The following is a 17473-nucleotide window of genomic DNA, read 5'->3' on the forward strand; positions in this document are numbered from 1 at the left end:
TCTATGAAAGAACGGAACAGGCATGGCTGCATGTGTGCTTGGGCCAGGCCAAGGCCGTCTGATTACTAACTGTAAAAGAACAGGACCATCCTTTCTCAGGGTACCAGTCTCTCAGTGGTTGAAGAGTAAGTTATGCTTAGTGCTTTTGAGTAAATTTTTCTAGAGGCTTAAATATTACATGCATATTAGCATGTAACGGATTATGCTGCATGATATTCAAAGAAATATGGTATAGGGGAACTTCAAAAAGTTCATGGGAAGAAGGATAGAGTAATATTTTGGTGCCAAAATTTAAATCCACCACATTTTCCATGAATTTTTTGAAGCTCTCTTGTATATACAAATGCTATGGTTTGATTTTTCTTAGTCCATTTTTTTAAATTAAGATTTTATTTCTCTGGCTGTTGTGTGAGTTGGACAATATATACATGTGACACTCTTTTCCTTCTAGATAGTAATCATTAAAAAGAACATAGTCCTGGGTTACTGACAGGTTTCCTGAAAGAGGAGAAGGCCTGGGTTCGAACAATGTTCTCTGCTAGTTGCAGCTTCACCCCAGGGAGCTCATATGATTCTCCTGAGTTTAGTTTCCTATTGGAACAAGCTAAAGATAATGCCTGTCAGATAGGTTTTAGCAGCTATAACTAAAACCAGGTGTTTAATAAATGCATATAAAAAGGAAGATCTCTCATCATTTTAAGCTTTGTTTCACCTAGGAATACTGTGTGTATTCTTTTTCTAAAAGTAAAATCATTATCTAAATAATTTAAAATCTCAGCAGTGATATATGAATAGAAATCTGAAAATATTATATGCCATATGACTCCATCTCACTCCTGGCAATTCATCCGTACGTAATGAGAACAGCACATGAAGAGCTAGCCTATTCCTGTGTTTATAGCAGCTCAATAGCAGAGATAGGGGATCAACAGAGATACCCAGACCATAAAGAAAACATGGCAGGCATACACGATGGGCTGCTACTCAGCCATGCAGATAATGAAATCCTGTCATCTGAAGCAAATTGGGTGCAACTGGACACCACCATTCCGAGTCAAATAAGTCAAATAAGCCGGTTCCCTCCCAAAGATAAGTGTGTTCCCTGATTTCATGGTATAAAAAATGTAAAGTGCATGAACAAAATTTACATTTTGAGATTTGATTATTGTTTGTAGCTTTTGTTTATATTCTTGAGGAACAGTGTTATTATTTTTCTTTTCTGTTTGTTATTTGTTGAATTCTTCACCCCATGGAGTGTTAAGCCTATGAGTGTGAAGTGAACTGAAGGTATGTCATAGCAAAATAACAAAGAAGGCAGAGGAGGGTGGGACCATGGGTAGGAGGGAGGGAGGTTAGACTATCACCACGCTTTTAAGGCCGTATGGTGAAATACATGACATTTGTTCACCTTATCTAAATGAAACAGTCAATGATAAAGTCAGTGATAAGTTCTTGCTTTAAATCATTTGATATCACATTGGTGGTATAATAAACGTAAAACTGATGCATTCAGCGATATATAACTTAAGACTTCACATTTTTCTCAGTCCAAGTCCATGTTCTGTGCAGTACCATCCTACGTCCAGAAATTAGAGCTCTAGAACTCTCCAGATTCTCTGAAACATCTGGTGTCCAAAGACTTGTTTGTGTCTGAGAAGCTGTTGATGGGTTATTTTCAGGTAGATGTAGCTCGGTTCAAATGAGGAGCTTAAGATGTAGGCAGTGCGTCTGAGATCTCAAAAACACACTCTGATTTGTTTCTCAAAGAAATATGTTAATGTGGGCCAGAAGACAAGACAGTACAGTGTATTCCTGATGAGTAAACTGCACATCCTTTTCCAAGTAGTGAGGAACAGCTTGGTCCGCTGGCCCCTGTGGTGTAGCACACACAGTACAGGACATACTGTAGACCATATCCAGTGTCCACGTGATGTATAACATGGTTAGTTTCAAAATGCCTCCCGAGTTCTGTGAGTTGGCAATCTTTGTTATCACTTTAAGACACTTAAGACATTTTCATTCTAAATAATAACTATGGGCTAACCCTTTTGGCTATGTGTTCACGAACAGCAAAACAGGTAACCACTACGGTGAAAATCCAATGGTCTATTTTCATAGTTTGTGATGGCATAGTCCTTTGGCTCAGCTAATGTCTCTATTCCCACTTATCCAAAGATAATTTTTGTTTCAAAATAGCAACAATGACTTTATAAGCTCTCACTAAATTGTGCCATCCAGAAAAACTCATTAAAGTGAAAATTGCTTCGGGGGAGCTGGGAAGCACAGCTGGCACTTTGGCCAAGAGCTGCTCTCAGGCAGAATGTGATGGTCAAAGTTTTTTCCATTCTCATCCTTAGTGTTCTAAACTCATGGTCTTGGCCAATGAACATTTTAATTTCCAATGCAGCAACAAGAACGTGGTAATGAGAGTGGTAATCACAATTATAAGGATATATTAAAAACATTGAATAATGAAGATTTCTGAGAAGTAAGTTCACATCAAGTGAAATGTGGCGTATTTCATTGTGTTGTGATTTGACCTCACTTGGGAAGCTGGGCAATCATAGGAGAAAAGTACATTTGGGCTCCACTGACTTTCTCCCGCTTGCCTCAGTCTCAGCTTCTCTGCCTCTGCTTCTTTCATTACCTGTGTAGAGATATTCAGGTTGGTAAGCAGGCTGAACAGTTAGGGTTTTAGCTTCACCCATCTCTCGAGTCTGCAGGAGCACGGAAGCAATGGCATGAAAATTGCTGTTGCAAGAGAGGGCAATCAAGAGGTGAAGAAGCAATTTTTTGCTGTGTTCAAAGACTTCGGGCCGGTAATGATCCAAACCTGGAACAAAAGCATGCAGGCTCTTACTATAAACAAACGTTAATCTCGTTTAGATTCCAGGGATAGTAAAGATTCCAAGACACAGAGGAGAGAACAGGTTCAAAGAATGTTTAGTTTCCTTTGTTCATGCTTGTGTTACCGACATAAAGAAGCTGGGCTTAGGAAAAACAAAATGCTTTACTCCTCAACTCGTGTGCTCTCATAAAATGCTGACAGACGGGCTTCTCTTGACCTCTGGGCAGCATTTAGCATGGTTAGCATTCCTCCCTCCTGACATAGTCTCTTCCTTGGATCTCTCGGTTAGTGAAGGATTCTAACAGGATTTGCCTTTTTCTTCCTGTCATTATGGGATTTCTTGACTAGCTCCTTTACATTCTGCACCACAATGGAGGTATTCCTGAAGCCCAGGGCTTGGTCCTCCGAGCTCAGCATTCTCTCTTTCTATGCACTATGTCTCATGGCTTTTAAGTGTATTCCATTAATTACAGATCCTCAAAACAGCCCAACTTAGCATGGTTATCTTTTTAGATATAGCATTGTGAGATACTATTAGACTTACATTTCAGAAACAGGACGATTTCAAACAATGACTCATAAAAAAAAATCTACAGCAGGTGTCACAGAAGACCAACAAAAAAGAGACTGAAATATTTCAGAAGAGAGGCAAGCAGAATCTCAATGAAAGGAACTCTCCGTGGTCCGAGGCCCCGCTGATCCAGTCTTACCTAAGAAGACAGCATGGAGTAATAACGGGAGATGAAGAGTCCAGTCTTCCCTTACACTGTGATCCACCACCATCTCAGTCATAAAAATGACAGCAATATTGCACCTATGCAACGAAATGATAAAGTGAATGCCACCCCCACAGAGGATTGAAATGTGCTGATAACATCATTAAGTCACAATTAGCTACAACCATGAGGCCTCATTCAAGAGTTACATAAACCTCATCATCTAGGGAAACAGGTCTACTTTAAAAAACAAGATTTTGGGGGCCGGCATGGTAGCCTAGTGGCTAAAGTCCTCACCATGCATGTGCTAGGATCCCATATTGGTGCTGGTTCTAATGCCAGCAGCTCCACTTCCCATCCAGCTCCCTGCTTGTGGGCTGGGAAAGCAGTTGAGGATGGCCCACAGCCTTGAGACCCTGCATCCACGTGAGATACCCGGACAAGGCTCTAGGCTCCTGATTGGCTCAGCTCTGGCTGTTGTGGCCACTTGGGGAGTGAAATCAGTGGTCGGAAGATCTTCCTTTCTGTCTCTCCTCGCTATATATCTCACTTCCCCAAAATAATAAATAAATCTTAAAGCAAAAAGTTTTTGTTGAGGGGTGAAGATATACACAGAGAGCTCCCATCTATGGATCCATTCCCTAAATGCCTACGAGGACCAGATTAGGCTAGGCTGGAGCTGTAATCAGGAACTCAACCTCTGTCTCCCATGTGCGTGGCCGGGACCCACCTATTTGAGTCATCACTGCAGCTTCTAAGAGTCTGCATTGGTAGGAAGCTAGAGATAGGAGCCAGGGTTGGGGATCGAACCTTGCAAGGTTCTAACTGCATGCCCTTTCCAAGGCTATTTCTTAAAAAATATTTATTTATTTATCCATCCATCCATCCAAAATGCATAGAATAGAAAGAGACAGAGAGAGGCAGAGCCTTCTATCTGCTGGTTTACTCTCCAAATGGCCACAAGAGCTGGAGCTGAGCTAGTCTGAAGACAGGAGCTCAGAGTTTCTTGCTGGTCTTTCTTTTGGCTGAAGGGGCCTAAGCACTTGGGCTCTCTGCTACCATCTTCCCAGTTCATTAGTAGGGAGCTGGATTGGAAGTAGGGCAGCTGGGACTTGAACCGGCACTCATGTCGGATGCCGGTGTTACACGTGGTGGCTGTACCTGCTACACCATGGCATCAGCCGCTCCAAGGTTAAATTCTGACAGATCATAGAGTCCCGTAAGTAAAAGATACATTGGTTTAGCTGATCACATAATGGGGAGTTTACTAAGAGCCAAGTGATGGAGACATTGAAGACAGTCTCCAAGTTGTTTACAGTCTTAAAAGCATTACAGAATAAATATCCACATCAAGAGGACACCAAGGAAAAACTCAGTGTCCCACAAGGCAGCTTTGCACAGGGGTACACAGCTGGCCAAGCTCTGCTAACATGCTGGCAGCTCTCACACAAAGTCCTACTAAAATTCCCTTTGCGTTGATGGGAACGGTAGTTTCTCTGCCTCACTGTCTGTTTCCCTCCACTGCCACATGCAGCTTACCTATGGAGTGGCCCCCGGGGTGTAATGGTCTCTGGGAGATAGTCAACCAGGGGTGCCCAGCACCCTCCCGTGCAGGGCATCGGCAAGGGCTGGGGCTGCTTGGTTTCGGTAATAGTCAACAACCAGCCCGTGTAGGGAGAGACCGGATCATCTGCAGGGCAAAAGAGACAAGATTTCCATTTTTCCTTTTTGGTGTTTTCAGAACCTTAAAAATGCATATCTGTAACAAATAATCAGATGAGTTAGAAAGACTTGTTTAGCTAATTGCTTGATTAATCATTACTTGCTTACTAATTTATAGCATTTATTATACAGCAAAGAAAAATAGCAACTCATCTGAATGCCCAGCATTGCACAAACTGCTGCTCCAGCTTTCTCACTGAAGCGAAACACAATTGTGCACTTCAGGAGCCTGAGCCCCCATCCACATCTCACAGCCAATCATAATCATAGTGATGATGACAGTAGTAGAAATTACAATAAAAGTCCTAACATTAGGCACTGTTCTATGCATTTTAAGTATACACAGTACAATAATTAGGTACCTATTATTATGATCCTTATTGTTTAGAGGGGACACCCAGGCTAAATATCTTACTGTAATCATCATATTCAATAATTTATTACTTCAAAGCATGTCCATGTGCCCACTAGCCCCCCCGCCCTCAGGATTCCTCTGGTTTCAGCTACCACCCTTTCACAACAAGGGTTCTTGCAAGGGCTTCTTTCTTCTCTTCCTACTCTTATCCTTGCCCCTGCAGACTATGACCTACAGAGCAATCCTTCCAAGATAGCTTAGTTGTATCCCTCTATTCAACACTATCTAAAAGCTTCCCTTTATCCTCCAGATGAACTCTCAAGTCCACACCATGGCCTTTGAGGACTCACCTGGCTTGGCCCTGTTCTCTTGTAGCTAATCTTCTATACATAGTCATCCGGGCTTCCTTGCTGTTCTGTGTTCAGGCCAGTTTCTGAACAGCTTCAGGGTGGTCATATCGTTCCCTATGGCTGAAATGCTCTTGCACAAATGCTGCCTTGTTCCTCTACTTCACTCGGATCCCTGTCATCTCACCCCAGAAGCTCTGACTACTGTATTGAAATTCATTTCCATATCACCTCTTAATCTGCTTCAGCCTCAAATTTCCTCTCTTAGCTGGATAGCCAGTTCACCGGCACCACCTCCCCTCACAGCAGTGCAAGCTAGCTCCAAGAGAGTAAAGATTTTATTCTGCGCATTGTTGTTCTTTAAGCACCACTACAGTTCCTGGTCCATGGTGGGGAACCAATAATTTTTTTTTTTAAATGAATGAACTTCATCAACACTTTTTCAAATAAGTATAGCAGTAAGGAGTTACTTCTTTTTAATGCTCTCATATTGCGACATTCAAGGTAAGTAATTTCACTGGGAGCCACTTGATAGTGACCAAGGTCTAGGTCTTAAGACAAGCTGGCTTAACCTTGGGACAGGTGTAAAGTGAAGGATGTATTACATCATCTTTAGTTTCCCTCCCCCATCTCTTGGTTGCACTTCTGAAAGGTATTAAGACGTACAATTATGTACTGCTTAATATCAGGGACATATTCAGAGAAACGTGTCTTGTGTGATTGTGTTGTGCAAATATTATAAACTTACACAAACCAGAATGGTACTGCCTACCACACACCTGCAATGTGAGGCAGTTTCCGTCATAGCTGCAGTCCGTTGCTGACCAAAAGGTCATTATGTGTGCTTGGCTGGCTCAACACTGTTGGGTCCAGGGTACAACTCTGATCTTATTAGGTGTCAGAGCTGGCAGAAGAGAATCCTTCTATCATGCCAATTCAGGATTCAAGCCATGCCACACACTAGAATCTAGAAAAGCCTTCCTGCTTAGGGAAATGAGCTAAGGGAATTCTGGTGGGTCAAGTCAGCGTTATCCTCAAAAGTCGATTGTTGGTGGTTTCTAACACAATGAGAAATGAGTAACGATGGCTCTAGTAAACAGGTCTAGAGGGGCAGAGTTAGTAACCAGACCTAGATGGCAAAAATTACATTTGGATTCTAGATGCTCCTTTCATTGTTATCTGGGATGACGGAAAACTGCCTGTCTATGCAATAGGTGGCATCGCAAGGGCATCTATAATATAGAGTCATGGGATTACTTAGCTTTCACCAGACACTGAACATTTTTAATAAAAAGGAAGTCATTCAAAATAAAAACTACAGGGCCTGGTGTGTGGTGGCCTAGCAGCTAAAGTCCTTGCCTTGCATGTGCCAGGATCCCATATCGGCGCCAGTTCTAATCCCAGTGGTCCCAATTCCCATCCAGTTCTCTGCTTGTGACCTGGGAAAGCAGTCAAGGACAGCTCAAAGCCTTGGGTCCCTGCATCCTCACGGGAGACCTGGAAGTGTTTCCGAGCTCAAGGCTTCGGATGGATCAGCTCAGCTCCGGCCGTTGTGGCTGCTTGGGGAGTGAATCATCAGACGGAAGATCTTCCTCTCTCTCTCTCCTCTTCTCTGTATATCTGATCTTCCAATAAAAGTAATAATAAAAAAAGCCCTACAATATGAATCTAACCCTTAAGACACCACCACATTTGGAATGAAATGAAGTACAATTAATTCCACAGTACAGTTAATGGATTTCCTTAGCATATCTAAATATCATGGGGAGTGTTTGTTTGGTTTCAGACTTTCTGTAACTCATGACCAACTAATTCCCTACACTTGCTGTGTATCCACAGAAACCATCCATGGCTTGCACAGAATCAATGAGTGTGCACTGACCTTTTCGTTTTCCCACTTGTTCAAAGTACAAAGAAATTACTGGAACAAAGCCATCTCCCAGTTTAGCACAGCGTTCACTCAGCTACTGAGATGACAGCACTGCGAGACTCAGTGTGCAATCAGATCCTGTCCTGAGCAGGCAGAGTCACAAAGCTTAAAGGTTATACCCACTCCCATGTAAGGCAGAAAAACTGAACCACAGTATTTGCTCTCTAAATCAACAGTATCCTACCTGCCTCTACCCAATGGCATCGCCAGGGAACCATGGCAAGAATATGTGAACATGGGATTGGGAGGATTGGGTAATAATTTGAATTTTTAGTTTTGATTTGTTTACCTCTTGGCTTTTTTTAAAATGTTTAAGTTGCTGATGTATGTTGATTTGCATAGCTGGATTAAATGGGAATTAAATACTTAGGGGTCCCTTTTAGTAATTAGAACTAGAATGATCAAAATCCTAGTTTCCCATCACCCAGTCACATGCATTCACTCCGGAAGCCCCCAGCCCCTTGGTACTTACTTTTGTCTTCGTCATAGGATCCTCCAGAACTATTGCTGTATCTGGATTCTAGGCGGGTGTGGGCCCTGATGACATTGCTAAACCTGCAAAGACAAGAGCAACCACATGAAATATCAATGTGCATCCTGCACCTGCTGCAATGCATCAACATACTCCTGCTTACTGGTTAATTCTGACGACTAAAAAACATTGTAACAACTGTACCCCAAGCATCTTCCTATTTGAGAGTCAATGGTCACACCTGTTCAACCACAAAATGTCATGGCTAACTTGTTGACTGAATAGGAAAAACCGTAACATGGAAATGGGCCTCATGCTGAATCATGAGATTTCCTTATTCACACAGCACGGAACATGACAGGTGACCGATAAATATTTGCCGAATGCCTCAGCAAGTGAAAACAGATAGAACTGGAAGACACAAAGACAATTTCTTCATAAGTCTTAGACTCTACCCAGCTTCACATTCTGAGTTTTCGGGGAAAGGTGGCAGTTGTATACATGTGTAATACAACCAAAGGCTCTAGCTTGATGTGTCTTGTGGCTTTGTAAGAAGGAATCCAAAAGTAGAAGAAGAAAGATTAAATATCTTCATATTTGCCATATTATTTATTCTGCTCATGCATCTACAAGATAAGCATTATTTACTTTCCAAACAAAGACACTGTGGTCGCGTAAGTATAAATCATTTGTCCATTGTCAAGGACAGGTAGGGGGCGCTGCAGAGACACCTGCAGTGCCGTGCTTCTTCTGATAGGGCAGAACATGTGACTTTTAGGACAAGTTGACCAAGTTCTTCACTGGATCTTCAACCATGACCAAGAACCTTCACTTGCTTGGTTACCTTCTTTCCAGAAAAGAATAAAACTTCAGCTTTTATTTATCGATTTCTTTTTCAGCAAGAATCAAATGATACAAGCACATTTCCTAAACTGCAAACCAACATCCAATTCTAACGTGTTATTTCTTATGCTTCTATCTAGATTTTCTAGAAGGCCTTATTTTCAGGCTTTTGAGAATCAATAGCATATTTATCATCCAACTACTGAGAAGACAGGGCACGGCTGTGGCCTAGGACATGTAGGTGTATTGTTAGGCACATATTTATTTGTATTAGATGATATACAGCATGCATATAACTATTATGACCCAAAAATGTCATACTTAGATATCTACATAAGAGATGCCATTTTGTTTAAGAGGGCAAAGGCTATGGGACAGGACTGTGCATGCACTGAGCTGGCAGTGAATTCATTTCTGGCTCAGTGAACTGCAACAACGTGGCATCCTACAGTTTCTACCCAAGACAGGTCCGGATAGCCCTTAGACCTGATGACCAGCAGACCAAGAACTCAAGTAGTGGCACATCAGGTGCCATTTTGTATGGTGTGGCAAAGGCTTTAAGACTGCAGAGACAACAGTGAGCTCCATATGTGCTGAACTGGGAGTACACTCACTGAGCTCAGTGCATTACATGGGTCCCATAGGGAAAATAATAACTTTGAAATCTTACAACTCAAAATAGGTCCATGTGGCCCTCACCTAACAGCTAACAGGTTCCAGCAAGATCACCACCACCAACAACCCAGCTATATAGGCCATCTAGTGTGTCCCTAATCCTGGGATCTGCTCCAACCGAAAGTGAGAGAAAGGTTGTAGAGAAAACAGTGCAGCCTCAGCACGATATCACAGGAGGTGGAAACTGATGATCCAGGAGCTGGGGCTACAGTGACCATGGTGGAAATCTAACATAAGAACCCAGACCTGGAACTCACTGGAGTGACACAAGTGACTGCAAACAAAGAGCCATGTACCAAGTGCAATAAGTAACATCGTACTGTAGACCTATGGGTTTCACAGCTTAGAAACCTGCCCCAAGGAGAAGATTCTGAAGCCAGAACTACAATGACCATGAGCAAGCAAAAGAAGAGGCAAAGATACAATGAAAATTACTGAAGACTCCTCTGCAAAGGAGCAAAACCCTTTGCCAACCTTAGAGTTCACTGAGGAATATATCAAGAAAATGGGGGATACAGAATTCAAAACACGTGTATAAAACTTCTTATCAATGACAAGAAGCATGTAACACAGACGTTCAAAGAATTTAAGGAATATGTCACACTGGAAATGAATCAAATGAAAGCTGATATATCAGAAATGAAGAATACAGTGGAGCAAACTAGAAGTACAGTGGAGAGTCTCCAAAATAGAATGAAGCAAGCAGAAGAAAGAACCTCAGAATTGGAGGATATTTCCTGCCAACAAGAGGAAACAAACAAAAAGCTGGAAGCAGAGCTGGGTCAAGCTAGAAAAGTACTGAAGAACTGAAAGACACTATTACATGGCCAAGTATAAGAGTTCTGGGAGTCCCGGAAGGTGCAGGAAGAGAAGCTGGGTTTACAAATGTATTTAATGAAATAATAAGGAAAATTTCCCTAATCTGGAGAAAGAATTGGGAAACAAGATCCAGGAGGGGCACAGAACTCCCAAAAGTCTTAATCAAAAATGATCTTCACCACGGCATATGATACTGAAGCTCTCTTCAATTGAACATAAGGAAAAGATCCTTAAATGTGCATGTGAAAAAAATCAACTGACATATAAAGGAATGTCAATTAAACTCACAGGAGATCTCTCACAGGAAACTCTACAGGCAAGAAGTGAATGGAGAGACATATTCCAGATTCTGGAAGCAAAAATTGTTGGCCTAGGATAAAATACCCAGCAAAACTTTCCTGTTTTTGAAAATGAAATAAAATTCTTCCACAGTAAAGAAAAGTTAAAAGATTGTATCTTCCAAACCTGCCATACAAATGATACTTCAAGATGTTCTCTTGACAGAGAAAAGGAATAGCACTCACTAAAACCAAAGGCAAATGTGAAGAACATCCAGTAAAATAACAGAAGGCTAAATCAATGAATAACCAATTGCTAAAATGACAGGATCAAATAACCTTACTCATTCATGCTAACCCTGAATGTAAACGGCTTAAACTCATCAAACATCATAGATTAGTAGACTGAATTAAAAGAACAAAACCCATCTATTTGTTGTCTAGAAGAGACATTTCACCAATAAAGATCAGCAGAAACAATATCATATGGATTTTGATTTTTTAAAATTTCATCTCTTCAAAACTTTCTCATTAAGTCCTTTTTTTGTTGATTACGTTTCATTTTGTGACAGTTTCATAGGCTCTTAGATTCCCCCAATCCCTCCCCGTATCCTGCCCCCATGGTGGATTCCTCCACCTAGTTGCAGTATTACAGCTCTAATCCAGTCAAGATTCTTTCATTGCAATCATATACCAAGCATAGAGTCCAGCATCTTACTGTCCAGATAAATTCAACTGTTTCTTGGGGAGATCATCTCTGGTCTGAAGGCTGAACTGGCAGAATATCATCCCGACTACTTAAAAGCCCCACCATAACCTCAATAACAATTTACAGCATTATGGAGTTAATTGACATGGTATTGAGTGATGAATATGTTAAAAAAAATGCAGGTTCTTAACCACATCCTGTGACTCATAGATCATATAGTAGCATCATTTTCTTCAAGAAGGTTCTTGATTTTCTTTATCATTTCTTCAGCAACATATTAGTCATACAAGTAGCATGTTATTTAACTTCACGGCACTGTTAATTTCTTTTTTCTTCCTGTTGTTGATTTTGTTTTGTGGCTTTTCATTTAAGGGGATGTATAGTAACTGAATAGTGGAGACTATCATATCTAGTAGCATGTTATTTAACTTCATGGCTTTGTAAATTTCTTTTTCTTCCTGTTGTTGATTTTGTATTTTGGCTTTTCATTTAAGGGATGTATAGTCACTGTGTAATGGAGATTATCATATCCAGATGTGAGGATACAATGCAGTATGCATCTCTACTTTCAGACCAAAGATGGATTCTCGATGAAACTGTTTGACAATAGGATGCTGGACTCTTTGCCATTTGTCCATGCCCTCAATGATGGACACAAGACTGTTTATGAAGAAGTATGCTATAGAAATACAGGGGGAACTCAGTGAAGGGGAGAGGACTAAAGATAGGGTATGGTAAATCCCAGGGTCTATGGAACTGTGTTATAAAATAATAATAATGATGATAATAATAAGTGAAATTTTAAAAAGTCCTGGATGCACTATAAAGTTGACTACTGTCCCAGGGAAATAATCTTGGATCATTGCGCCAGTGATCGGAATTGCTGCATTACAGAAATGTAATATACTGTCATAACCTTGGTTTATTCACTTCTTAGATGTTTGCAGTAATTTTTCTTCTGACTGTTAATAGAGCCATTATTTCCCAGATACGTTTTGTTTTTAGAAATATTATTTATCTGGAAGGTAAACAGAGAGGTACAGATAGACAGAGATCTCCCAAGTTCCTGCAGTAGTGGGGTCAGGGTCAGGGTCAGGCCGAGGAGTGAGGAATTCAGTCTGGGACTATATTAAGTGTGGTAGGGATCCAATTACTTAAGCCATAATGAGCTTCTTCCAAGAGGGCGCAACAGAAGGAAGTTGGAATCAAGCATCATCAAGACTTGAACCTTGGCACTTGAGTATGGGATGCCAGTATTCCAAGTAGTATCTTAACACCTGCACCGAGCATGATACCTCCCCTACCCCTTATGGCACCTGCAAACTTACACTTCAAACATTCTTTACCATCATGTCTTTGGGACTATTGCTTTGAGAATTCCTAAAACAGGATACCTAGCACACCTGGTAGTTTTCATACGAAATGGGCAGTGCAATAATCTAAATCAGACTAGCAGCTAGGACATTAGAAAAATGATAAAGTGATTCGTTTTAAAGAAGTTCTTTAATCACACCTCCGTTGATGAACATGAAGTTACAAATGGCATGAGCACAGCTCAAATATCACCCAGTCAGGACCAAACGCAGGGTGACAGAAGAATTCTACAATGGAGCTTTCCATCTGCCTGGGGTTGCTGTGCTCTCCTAGCTGCTCAACAGCTTGTGGAGGACGTCAGGTTGGAATTGTGTTCAGAGACCCAGGCAGGGAGGAAGGACAGACTGACGGTGAGCCCTCTCCTTTGCTTTTTGAGCTAGATCCTAAGGAGTGTTGGGTAGTTTTTAAGGCCAAGCAGCATCCTCCTCCAGGCCCTTCTCTAACAGGATGAAGAAATAATCTGGGTAGAGATTAGCATCAGAGGAATGGCGAAATCCTTTGGGTAGAATATCCACAAACATGCACATATATATGTTTATATATGTATATGTACATACTTTCACACACATATTTGTATATATATGTACATTGACAAACACAAAATCAATCAATACATTTATAGGTAAATAAGTAGATACAGAGATACTTCAAACACTTGTGGGAAAATCAAACTAACAGATATGTTTCTTTTGGTGCCTCCACTGTTGAAAACCATGCAAGCTTTGTTGATACTATGCCTTTCCGTGAACTTTTTGTACATGCCCTCACAGACACGGGTTTCAAAATTGTTTTTTGCACTAAAACAGACATATCTCTTAATTCCATTTTCCAAAGCCTTTTGTAAGTACGCTGGCATGCTCAGTATTAACTAATCTGATGAGTATGAATGTGTATAAAAAGTTAGTGTGGAAACCTGCACCAGGCCTCTGGAGGGCCAGCAGAGGGGAGGGAGAAGCAGAGCGGAGCCAACCTTGTTATCACAGAGAAAGCCTGCTTCCTGTGCCAGGGCCAGCTGGTTATGACACTTACAGCTCTGGTCCTAAAGAAACCCTGGGAACAGGTTGTAAATAGAGGCAAAGAGAGCCTGCCTTTCTACCCAAAATTCAGATGAGAATCTCAGACTAGAGCAGTCAATGATCAGAAAGTAGAAATATCTTTAGAGAAATAATGTGATTTTTTTAACCATAAGGTAGCTGTCTACAGAAGCAGTGAATACAGATTTAAAAAGGAACATACTACTTAGTAACCTCACACTGAACATGACATATGGACAGCTTTATTCATTTCTCAGACAGAAGGAATGAAAGGCTTTTATTAGAGAACTACAAAGGGACAAGGGATGCACTTCACTGGCCTTTGGGAATGAGCTTTTTAGGCTGAAGGGAAGTGCTTAGGGATGCTCTTGGGCCTGAAGGTCCCACAGCAGCCTAGGACCCTGAAGCGGAGGGCAGAGAATGAGCCTTGGGGACTCCAGAGACCAGCCAGTCCCGGATCAGGGAAGCTCCCACACAGCTCCTGCTGGGCTCCAGGGTTCTGGAAGAAATCCAAGAGGGAGCCAGGAAGCACTGTGGAGCCTTCTGGCCGAAGTGATTGGCTTCCTTACTGGACTCACTGAATATTCTCCCTGTCGCTCTCTCTTAAGGGAAAGAGCTCTCTTTACTTTCCACTGTAAGAGGTTCTGCCAAGCAGGTGCCAGTGCCCCGAGGAGCCCCCTTATGGTCCTTACTTTCACATGCAAGGCCTTTTTCTTCCATTCTTGGTTTGCCTCCGTGCTCTTTCCAATCAATAGAAACTAGTTTAAGCCAGATTTTATACACTGATGAGTGGTCCGTAGGCAATGAGAAGACAGGTAAGGGGGCAAGAGAAATATTACCCTTAAGGAGTGAAAAACAATGGAGCGGAGGCTTTGTTGAGTCAGAAAAGGCAGACCGTGCTCTTGGTTAGCTGAGATGGGACAAAGAAGAGAGTCAAAAAGAACAGGGACCAATTAAAGAGCTTGCCTCAGCCAGCCACTCTAGCCCTAGGAAATTAGCCAACAATCAGCTTTGAAAATTTCCGTGGCAGTCTCCTCTAATTCCCGAAGGTCCATGCCCACTACATGACAACTAGGGGTTCTTACGAGTGGACCTGTGGGTTCAGCCACTGGGTCTGCATCCCTTCTCCTATTCATCTTCTCCGCAGGGAAGAAGCTGTTATCTTTACAGACGTAGAGTAGAGCTGGAAAGTCAGATTGTATTTCTAAGAACTAAGGCGGTTTTTAGCGGGTGTGTGAACTTTTGGAAACCCAACAGACACATTCTGATGCCTTGGTAGTGACGGCTGCTGCCAGCCGTACCAGACAGCCAGTGGAATGCACGCACTGACCTTTCATCAGATTCTTTCAGTATCTTGCTCTCCTCGGCGTCTGGGAAACTGTCCTGGCCAGCAACCACCGTGTTGCTGCTGGAAGTGGTTCCTGTAGATGGGATAAGAGAGACCCTTAGAGAAAGACAAGTCTCAGACTCCCTGTAAACTCCCCCTATTGTAGAGCTTCCTTGGATCTTGTGTGCACTCTCAGACATTCTAAACAACCTTCTAAGCTTGTACCACCCAAATTGGAGAATCCCAGACACCTGTTACGATCAAACCCAATTCCTCAGCTCCTCTCCAAAGGGAGGTTGGGACCTTTGAAACCTCTTCCTTAGGTTACTTAGGTGAGGGGCTCAGTGGGTGCCCTGCTGTGAGCTGCCTTAGGGTTTCTGGGTCCAGGAGCCATGCAGCTAATGCTGGTGAAGCAAGTGCAAATTGCCAGACTTCTGAATTCTAAGCCTCCCAGTAGGAACACTGCTCCGGCAGCAGGGCAGGGCAAAGAGAGCACACAGAGCCTGGGGGAGTCAGGCCGGGGCAGCACAGTCCCAGGGGGCTGGCCGGTATGCTTGTGGTGAAAGGATGCTGACGTACCCAGTTTTTCAGAGTGATTATACAGGTTGAGGACCCCTCTCCCAGAATACTCAGGACCAGAGTGCTTTGGATTTCTGAGTTTTATTTTTTCTTTTTAGGATTTTGGAATATTTGCATATTGGGGAAGGGAAATCTTGTCTAACGTACATCAAAATCACTTAAGTTTTATATAAAAATGGATATTATTAAAAAATCTGCATGGATTTCCAAATTTTTTTTACAAAGATTCTTGAATTCCACTTTCCTATGAACCCTCTTAAATACTAGTATACACTTTATACACATGGCCCAATAATTCCATGCATGAAAAACAGCTTGTATACATTGAACACACTGAATTTAAGGTGTCATATAGGTTTCCCAAAAGTTCCAGATTTTGGATTGTCGGGATAAAGATGCTCAAGCCAGTGTGGTTGACAAAATTAAGAGTATCAGCCAATGGAACCCCTCAGACATATAAAAACAGGGAATGCTAAGGGGCAGATCAGCATAAAGTCAACTTCTACCACGGCACTGGAGTGTGTCGTTGATTCTTGGTCATCCAAAGAGATCACTTCATTACTACACAAACATGCTAAGTGTTCTAGTTACAAGGTGCCCACAACATCGCTGAAACAACTGAGTACCCAGGAAAGAAGCAGAGTTACACGAGATCACAGCCCAGTGCTCCTTTCCCCAAAAGTGAACCTTGTGCCAGGACATCTACCCAGGCAGCTGGTCTCTGCCCACCTGAGGCCGCCGCAGAGGCCTTGCTGCTGGCCGTGAAGCGGTAGAAGGGCGGGTTGTCACAGTGCTGGACAATGGGGTTCACTGGCTCGGTCTGCTGCAGCTCGAACAGAAGCTCTTCCATGGTTTGGATGGTGTTGTTACGGCACAAGTAGATGGCCACCTTTTTAATCTGAGCAGAAAGAGAACAAGCCACATTTCCCAGAGTCCACGAGAATGCTCGGCTAGGGACCCATTCGTTCATCTAGGGAAGCTGCTCACGACCAGGAGCTGTCATCCTGATGCTCCTCTTGAGCCACCCCGGGAGGAACCGAGCAATGCGCCCCACAATCACCTTGCTGCGCATTTACATCAGACAAGCGTATTGTTCAAGGCCCCATCCTTTCTAATGGTTTCATTTTCAAAAAGTTCCTTTATGGAGTACGTCAATTCCACCTGACTTTAAAACTGCCATCTAATGTGCTATCTGGAGAAGACATGCTTATTAGCACAAACCCTGGGAAAAAAACAACAAGCTGCTTTTGTTCAAAACGGCATCCAGTCCCCTGCTATCCTCTTCCTTGGAAACGAATGAGTCTTGGTTGTTTCTATTGAGATTTTAAACATACCTGTGGATTAAAGCCTTGTACGTCCCCTAGCCTGACCTACAAAGTGGAAACCCTGTGAGGCTTTAGGTAGTTCCAAACACCAGGAAGGCATGAACTCTCTCATGCAAACAA

General features: G+C 42.3%; 1 protein-coding gene across 4 annotated transcripts in view; it reads right to left on the bottom strand.

The window, feature by feature from the left end:
* FRY (FRY microtubule binding protein) overlaps positions 1–17473 on the bottom strand; it is a 432396-nt gene that overhangs the window by 68269 nt on the left and 346654 nt on the right. For all 4 annotated transcript variants that reach the window (XM_040979819.1, XM_040979817.1, XM_040979818.1 and 1 more), the window contains 6 exons: positions 16758–16926; positions 15453–15543; positions 8391–8473; positions 5104–5254; positions 3559–3662; positions 2648–2833 (listed from right to left, as the gene is read on the bottom strand). In XM_040979819.1, the coding sequence (XP_040835753.1) occupies positions 2648–2833; positions 3559–3662; positions 5104–5254; positions 8391–8473; positions 15453–15543; positions 16758–16926 (784 nt within the window). The remainder of the gene's footprint in view (positions 1–2647; positions 2834–3558; positions 3663–5103; positions 5255–8390; positions 8474–15452; positions 15544–16757; positions 16927–17473) is intronic.

Source organism: Ochotona curzoniae, unplaced genomic scaffold (assembly GCF_017591425.1).
Source record: "Ochotona curzoniae isolate NIBS_2020 unplaced genomic scaffold, NIBS_Ocur_1.0 contig_3332, whole genome shotgun sequence".
Lineage (NCBI taxonomy): Eukaryota > Metazoa > Chordata > Mammalia > Lagomorpha > Ochotonidae > Ochotona > Ochotona curzoniae.